The sequence below is a fragment of the Salvia miltiorrhiza genome, chromosome 8 (genome assembly GCF_028751815.1).
Source record: "Salvia miltiorrhiza cultivar Shanhuang (shh) chromosome 8, IMPLAD_Smil_shh, whole genome shotgun sequence".
Taxonomy (NCBI): domain Eukaryota; kingdom Viridiplantae; phylum Streptophyta; class Magnoliopsida; order Lamiales; family Lamiaceae; genus Salvia; species Salvia miltiorrhiza.
This window is the reverse complement of record NC_080394.1, coordinates 43075858-43084705: the sequence shown is the minus strand read 5'-3', so window position 1 is coordinate 43084705 and position 8848 is coordinate 43075858. Positions and strand designations below refer to the sequence as shown.

General features: G+C 39.0%; 1 protein-coding gene across 1 annotated transcript; it reads left to right on the top strand.

The window, feature by feature from the left end:
- Positions 1 to 1340: 1340 nt before the first annotated feature.
- Positions 1341 to 4083, top strand: LOC131002023 (uncharacterized). Its single transcript, XM_057928700.1, has 4 exons — positions 1341 to 2623; positions 2743 to 2904; positions 3012 to 3103; positions 3283 to 4083. Exons 1-4 carry the CDS (start codon positions 1472 to 1474, stop codon positions 3926 to 3928), a joined length of 2052 nt encoding a protein of 683 aa, XP_057784683.1. The 5' UTR covers positions 1341 to 1471; the 3' UTR covers positions 3929 to 4083.
- Positions 4084 to 8848: the final 4765 nt, after the last annotated feature.

Below are 8848 nucleotides of genomic sequence, written 5' to 3'. Positions count from 1 at the left end.
AGTTGTTCTATGTGATGGAGTATAAGGGTTGTAAACGAATCGAATCGAGTCGAATATCATAATTTCGTATTTGTATTTGAATACTAACCGAATCGAATTGAATCGAATATTTATATTTCGAATCGAATATTTATCGAATACGAATATCAAAATTCGAATATCGAATCGAATACGAATTATTTGATTAGTTTACAATCACAATGACGAAGCGCGACTTGTGATGGAAGAATGACTTCAATTTAAAATTTTGATTTTATAAATTGTAAAGTTTTACTTTTTAAATTGTGGAGAATTACTTTAATGCATGTATATTATGATTCTTTGCATTTTCCCTTTTTAAAATTGTCAATTATTATATAATATTATAATTCTTATATATATAATTAGATATTGATGAATATAAAATTAAATTCATCCAATAAAGTGATGAATCCACCATAAAATTTACAATCAAATGGTGAAAATTAGTTCATAATTTATTTTAGCCCCTCCACACGCACACACATATATACATATATATAATTTTTAAATATTTAATCATGCATCTATGCGAATATCGAATCGAATCGAATCGAATATCATAATTTCATATAAGTATTTGAATACTAGTCGAATCGAATCGAATATTTGTTATCGAATACGAATCGAATAATTTTGAATACGAATAACACAATTTCGAATCGAGCAAAAATATTCGATTCATTTACGAGAAGAAGGCGAAGGAGCTCGAGAAAGAATAAAAATGAATAGGAGGTTAGGGGCAAATCGTGTTGGGGCAAATCGATTGTTCCGGAGTAAGACGTCGTTGATTGTCATTTGAATGGATTTTGATGCTTTTTCAGGTGATGCTTGCCCGGTTTTTTCATGGTAGTATGCCATTTTTGCCTTCCCTTCAAATTTGGGGCTATAAATCCATTCAACTTGCGATTTTTTTATTAACAAATTTGGAGACAATATAGTTTTATTCAACTTACGTCAATTTTGTGAATTAAATTATTTAAATTCTGTAGGGGTAAAAAAGTAAAATTATTAATATTAATATTATTTTTAAAAGAGTAAAAAGTGGGCAATGAATAGAATTACCCTTGAGGCGCAAGGCACAGTTTGAAATGTCTTGATCATTTGATAAAATTTACCCGTGAGAGAAATACATCTACGGTCACTCTAATTTCAACCCAACCTGCGCAGAAATTAGAAAATTTTAAATTGACAATTATTTTATCTTCCAATCCGACTGCTGTGGTCCCCTAGAGCGGAACGCACCGTTAGAATATTTTAAGCGGAAACAAATCCATTTTTTGAATTTCAAATTTATAACGGTCACAATCATAACCCCTAAAACCTCGAGTCTGCACCACCCGTCATCAACCCACAATACAAAGAAATGCTCCGTTTCAATTCCTTCCAACCCTAATTTCTCTCTCCAAGGAAGAAGAAGATACCCTCAATTCCCTTCCCGTCTCTCTCCAAAATGGCCTCTCTAACCCCCGGAATCCTCCTCAGGCTCCTCCAGTCCATGAACTCCACCACCAAAGTCACCGGCGACCACCGCAGCCCCCTCCTCCAGGTCATCGGAATCTTGCCCGCTCTCTCCGCCGCCGACTCCCTATGGCCGCACAACGGATTCTACGTCCAGCTCTCCGACTCTCTCAACTCCACCTACGTCTCCCTCTCCGACCGCGACACCGACCTCATCCTCAACAACCGCCTCCAATTAGGGCAATTTGTGCACCTCGATCGCCTGCTCTTCGACTCCCCTCCCGTCCCCACGCCCGTCAACCTCCGTCCCCTCGCCGGTCGCCAACCCTTCATCGGATCCCCTGAGCCCTTAATTGCTCGGATCTCCCCTAACAAAAACGGTTTCGTCATTCAGCCGGTTTCCGACTCGGACCCCTCGGCCGACCCCATCACTGCCTATTTGTCGAGGGCGGGGAAGAAGGAGACGGAAGGAAAGGAAAAATTCGCAGAGGGTAAGGGCAGCAGGCTAGTAATTGCCCCCAAAAAAGAGAATGTTAATGTGAATGTAGCTGCAAATTGCGGAGATGAAAGCTCTAATAGTAGTAGATCTGGATCGGATAAAATTTCGCAGAGGTTCGCGTCGCCTGGGGCGCTGAAGCAGAGGCCGGTATCGGCTGGGAGGAAAGCTGTGGCAGCCGAGAGGGATCCGTCGCCGGCGGCCAAGTCAGGGAAGAGGTCCTCGTCGCCAGCTCCGTCGAAATGTGTGGTGCCAAGCCTTGTGGTGGCTAAGGAGGAAAATAGGAGGACGTCGAGGGAGCCTGCGATAATTGTACCATCTAGGTATCGGCAGCCATCGCCGACTACTGGGAGGCGGCAGGCGAGCCCGGTGGTGGCGAGGAGGATGTCGCTCTCTCCGGCTCGAAGGTTATCCGGCGGGCTTAGGGCATCGCCTGCAGTGGACTCCTCCGGGAGGAAGAAGATGGCTAATATTGCTGCTGGAATTTCCAAGGTTTCTGAAGCGCTTGTTGGGACTGGAAGACCTCCTAGTCGGAAGAATTGGGATGATGGACCAGCATCAGGTGGCAGCGGGGGCGGCTCTTCTGAACATAAAGAAAAGACTCTAGCTAAGAACAAAATCGATCTGCAGGCTATCTTGAGGACACAGGTTCAGTTCTGCCATTTTAGGCTAAAGAAAGTTTTTGCATTTTTGTTGAATAATATGTGCATGAATCGTATGCTGTTGCTTCCTTTCTAAATGAGTGATGGTGTTTTTTCCCTTTTCAGGCTGCTATATCCAGGCGCTTAAGCGACGTACATGAGAAATCTGAGAGTCCGACAGAGAAACCAAATGGTGCGGCGCCAGTGATCACCATCCATGAAAAGAAGTGGACTGATGGCAGTGTTTCTCTTGATGCAGTTTCTTCAGGTCTTGCTAAACTTGGGAAGGTATATAATGATATAAAGATATGATATTTTGTAGTATTATGATTTATATTCCTTTATGTTATTAGAATTGAAGTAAATTAATCTTCTTTTGTGTTTTTGGAGAGCAGGATGCTATGCAGAGGAGAAGAATTGCTTCAATAGCTGCTGCTGAAGCTTTAGAGGAGGCCATTGTGACCGAATCTGTTGTCAGAAACTTGAGGTATAGTGTGATTAGCTGATATTCATTATCATCATTATTAATGCAAATTACTAGTTATTTATAGTTAAAATGCTGTGGAAACTTTTAGTAAAAAAGCAATCTTGAAAATAGGTAGCATCAGCTCCTAGTTTTTACTTTACAATCTGTACTTTAACCTTCATGAAATGTTCAAATTGCAGCATGTTTTCTGATCTAGTAGAAATGTCAAAGCCTGAGAACCCACTGCCAACTATTGACCGATTCATGTCCATTTACGAGGATGCTCTGAAATCAACAGTAGATGCCGAATTGATTTCCAGTAGCCACAGTTCATCAAGAGCTACAGATGCTACCTCGACAGAGCAACCAAAACCTAGCAAGCTTTGGGTGGAAGCTGCTCTGGCTACAAACCTTGAGGTAGTCTCCCTCCTTACAAACGAAGAATTTGATGGCTTATCAAAAGTGGAGCAAAGTTCAAAGAAGAGACTCTCTATTAGTGAACCTGTCAAGAAGCTCTCACCATCATCAGTGGCTGGAACTTGGACTCGAGGCATGGGAATGAATGAAACTATCGAACTTGGAAAGAATCTGCAGTCTGAGATGCAAATGTGGTTCGTGAGGTTTGTTGAGGAGTCCCTTGATGCTGGTTTTCGCGTGTTTGGAAAGTCCAGTCCTGCTGCCGGTGGTGGAGGTCTCGACTGTGGGCCTATAGCTGCAATTTTGTCTCAGCTGAAACGAGTCAACGACTGGTTGGATCGCGTGGTCTCTAGAAGGGACGGGGTGCTGATGGAGAAGACGGAGCGCCTGAAGGGAAAAATTTATGGGTTTGTCATGTCATTCCAGTAGGTAGCCTCTCTCACCTTCAATTGTTCTGTGCTGTTTGTTGATAATATTGAGGAAATTCTTGTCTCCAAAACTTCATCCTGTCATTTTTTTTTGTTTACTCGGCAATTTAATCTTTGTAAATTTGTGTTTGCGTATAGGAAAATTGGCTTCTCTGATCATTTTTGTCAAATTATTTTGATAGCATTTCAATTATCAGTTAGGCATGTCACAACAATACTGGTAAGGTTTTTGAGTAAGAGAATTTGGCCAGAAAAGCTTCTTACTAAACTAGTCCGTAACCCGTCGAAATTCGACGGGAAATTATTTTAACTTATTATATAAATTATTTTTAAATTTATTTAATTTAAGGTAATATAGTTAAAATTATATTAATTTGAATCATATTCCTCAATTAAATGTTAACCTTTTGTTAGAATAATAAATATTCTTTTTATGTAGATTTTTATTTAATAATATTTTAAAAAATGTATCGATATTGAAAATTTTATTTCATCTGAACATCATCTCGTCTGAACCTTGTAGGATCATATCATAATCTAAATTTCGGAAGACGACAACTAACGTTTGAACATCAGACTTTTGAGTATCATCTCGTCTAGACCTTAAAATACAAAAAAACGTTTGAACATCAGACTTTTGAGTATCATCTAGTCTAGACCTTAAAATACAAAAAATAAACTTAACTTGTGAGATTGTATGATTTGGAGCTTCTAACATCATAACTAACTTGTAAACATCATTTTGTATGGAACTTGAAAAAATCTTGACAAACTTTTATGCATTATTAGTTCTAAATACTCCCTCCGTCCCTACTTCCTCTTTTTTCCATTTTGGGACGTCCCCCAAATAACTTCCTCTTTCTTTCTTTCCATTTTTGGAAACCTACCCCACCACTAATAATACTTTATTTATTCTTACTTTTCACTTTTCACCACTCCCAATACTAATTATAACACTTTTCACAACTTCCAATAATAATTATATCATTTTTTCTCCACTATCAATACACTTTACAACTTTTTATTAAAACCCGTGCCGTCCCCAAAGAGGAAGCCATTTCAGGGACGGAGGGAGTATTATAATTGGGTTCCAAGAATCATCTAGTTTGGAGTTAAAAAAATAAATTTAACTTGTGAGTATCATCACATTTGAACTTTGAAAGACCACAATTAAGTTACAAGAATTATCTTGTGTGTAGCTTTAAAGATCATTATCATCTTTAGCTTGTAAGATCATAACTAACTTCTAAACATCATCTTGTATGCAGCTTGAAAAATCTTGACAATTTTTTGTGCATTATTTCATGTGGACCTTGAAATATCATAATTGAGTTTCGAGCATCATTTCGTTTGAAATTTGAAAGAATAAATGGACTCGTGAGCATTAATTATCTTCAAATCTTGAGTTTCGAGCATCATTTCGTCTGAAAATTGAAAGAATAAAATTGACTCGTGAACATTATCTCGTTTGAAGTTTGAAAAACCATAACTAAGTTTGAAAACCATCTCGTGTGTAGCTTAAGAAAGTTGACATGAGATTCAAATTGTATTAATTTATTTAGTAATTTAATTGATAAATTTTCATAAAAAATCTATGTTGAATCCAAATTTTATTTTTAAAATTTTATACAAAATATATTATTTTATAATCAAATTAAATTGAAGAAATAATTTACTTAATCAAACCAATTTATTTTTTCAAATTAAATTAATTAGACCATATATTTAATTAAATAAATTTGGTCAAATTAAATTGACAAAACAATTCAAATTGTATTAGTCTCAATCATTCCGCCAATTAAATGTAGATTTTTAATTTGGAGAGCAATAGTTTATTCTTGTATAAGTTCTATTTTGGTGAAATCTTATAAAAATACTCAATGTGAAATGAGGTGATTTATATGAATTCTTTACTCGATTGAGATTATTATAAATTTGATACATCATTAAAGATTTCTAATATATTATAACATCATATCCTCTATTGTTCTTTATCTAAATTCTTCATTCATGCATTACTAATTTCATAATTTATCTATTATTATTATTATTATTATTATTATTATTATTATTATTATTATTATTATTATTATTATTATTATTATTATTATATTATTATTATTATTATTATTATTATTATTATTATTATTATTATTATTATTATTATTATTATTGTTGTTGTTGTTGTTGTAGTAATGGACGAACAGAAACAAATAAAGTTTGCAGAAATGAAAAATATATTTTTCTTCCCTATATAAATAAAACGTATGGATTTATTTTATAAAAAGTAAAAATAAAATTTTAATTATTTTGATAGACATAAAATAAGATTTTGTTTTAAAGTAATCAGTTTATAGAATTTGTGCCTTATTATGCAAACATGTAAATCAATGACCGGACCCGTTTATAATTTACATATACGTGCATGTCTCAATTCAAACTTAATTTAAAATTAAATTTATTGAAAATTAAGAATATAAAGATTATATATATATATATATATATATATATATATATATATATTCATACAATATACTCCCTCCGTCCATGAAAGAACTTCCTGTGAAAAGTGAAAAGTAAGAGGATTATAAGTGGTGGGATATAGTCCAAAAATAGGTAGGAAGTTCTTTTGTGGACGTCCCAAAAAGGAAAGATAGGAAGTTCTTTCGTGGACGGAGGGAGTAATATATTGCAACATATACATATTATTAAATTAAAATTTTATTAAAAGAAGGAAAACAAAAAACCCTTGAGAGCACAGAGAGCAAACTAAGGGCCGAGCCTCGTTAAAACCTTTCTAAGGCAAACCCGCAAGGGAAAATCCTTAGAAGGGAAAAAGAGTACTCGTAATAGAAATAAAAAAGTGCCAGGAAGCGGAGGTGAGACGACTTCAAAGGTTCCGGCCTAACCATCACCCCTAAGCCGCTCGGCTTCCCAACACAGACAAACAGAACAAACACACCGTAGAAAAATAAAAAATCAACTAAAGAAACAGTCCCGCACCAGAGACACCCACACGCACAAGCTAAACGTCTCCAGGAAATAGGAGATAAAACTCCGGGATTCGGCAAAACGACGACGGAAACCACAGAATCCCAATAGAAAACCGACCCCGAGGAGCGGGATCGGAAACCAACGGAGTCCGACCAGCAGCGCCCCCGAGCCGAGCTCACCCAGACCCGGGAAGGCCCTACTGACACTCCAATCCTCACCACAGACCCCCGCCAGCCAACAACCAACCTCCGCCTCATCATCTGCGCAACCAGCAACGCGGAAGCGAACTGAACATCAAGATCTCCCAGCCTAAACCAAGCGCCAACCAACTGTTCGGTAAAAAGCTGCCCTAAAATACCACCAAAAAGGCTAAGAAACAACCCCTTATCAGCGTAAGTAAGCGCATCCGGGAAAAAGGAGATAAAACTCCGGGACTCAGCATATCGACGACGGAAACCACTGAGTCCCAAGAAGAAACTGACCCCGAGGAACAGGGCCCAAAACCAACGGAGTCCGACCAGCAGCGCCCCCGAGCCGAGCTCACCCAGACCCGAAAAGACTCTACTGACACTCCAACCCTCACGACGCCAGATCACCGCCAGCCAGCAACCGACCTCCGCCTCATCATCCACACAACAGCCAAACGCAGGGACAAACTGAACACCAGAAGCACTCTGCTTAAACCGAGTGCAAGCCAAGTGTTCGAAAAAAAGCCAAACCCAAGAAAACCACCCCAACCGCACACCAACCAGTCCAAAAAGAAACCGATCAAGACAACCCCCCATCAGCAAGAATTATCGTTTCAGGCGCAGATGGCTATGCGAAGCCATATCAAGACGAACCGCAGCCTTAATCTCCTCAATCTCATGCGGCCACCACCCTTCTAAACGTTGTTGGTTGGCCATAATATCCGCCGCTTTGTTGCCCTCTCTAAAGATGTGAGTCACTTGCAGCGAGAAACCTTCTAACATCTTTAAAGTCTTGTTCCAAACCGCCTTAAATCTCCAAGGCACCGCCAAGGATCGAGAGTTTAAAAGAGAGACCACGTAAGTGGAATCTGCTTCAATCCAAAGCTTGTTCCACCCGCGACTGCTAGCAATTTGAATAGCCGAGATAACAGCCATAAGCTCGGCTTCAAAGGCATAGCCCGAACCACCTTTGAAGTGAAAACAACCACGCACCACATTCCAATTATCGCGAAACACCCCGCCTGCTGCAATAGTGCCCGGTGCTCCCATTGCCGAGCCATCCGTATTCACTTTGATCCATGGTGCTACCGGCGGCCACCAATGGACCTCCACAAACTCCGGTGGATGAGCATTCCTGGAGGTAACACCCACGGCACGGAGCATAAGGTATTCCGACCAGGAATTCCCCATATAGCCTAATTTGGGAAAGTTAGCATCAATATCTTTGAAGGCGACTTTCACGTAGTGAATGACACGACGGCCCTCAAACTTTTGATTATCAAATATGCAATTGTTCCGCTGCGTCCATATAACCCAGATGACCGTGATGATACCTGCTTTCCATAAATTACCGGCGAGGGGGCTAAGTTTATACCGCCAAGCTTCCACCAGAAAACTATGAAAATCATGCGCATGCAAACCTTGAGGGAAGTTGAACCAGCCAACAAACGTAATCCAAATCTCCTTCACCTGCTCACAATTCCAGAAAATATGATCCTGAGTCTCGCTCTCATTAAAACAGAGCAAGCAGGTGTTAGGCGTGATCATGCCATGGCAGATGAGGCGATCGTAAGTCGGCATACGATTATGAAGAAGCCGCCAGCAGATCAAGGATCTGCTAATCGGAATAAATGGCTCCCAAAGCCAAGTTCCCCAAGACACCTTCGGAAAGTGATGACAATGCTTATTAAAGGCAAGCGCAGCAGTCACATTCCCGTGTAACGAAGGCTTCCAGAACC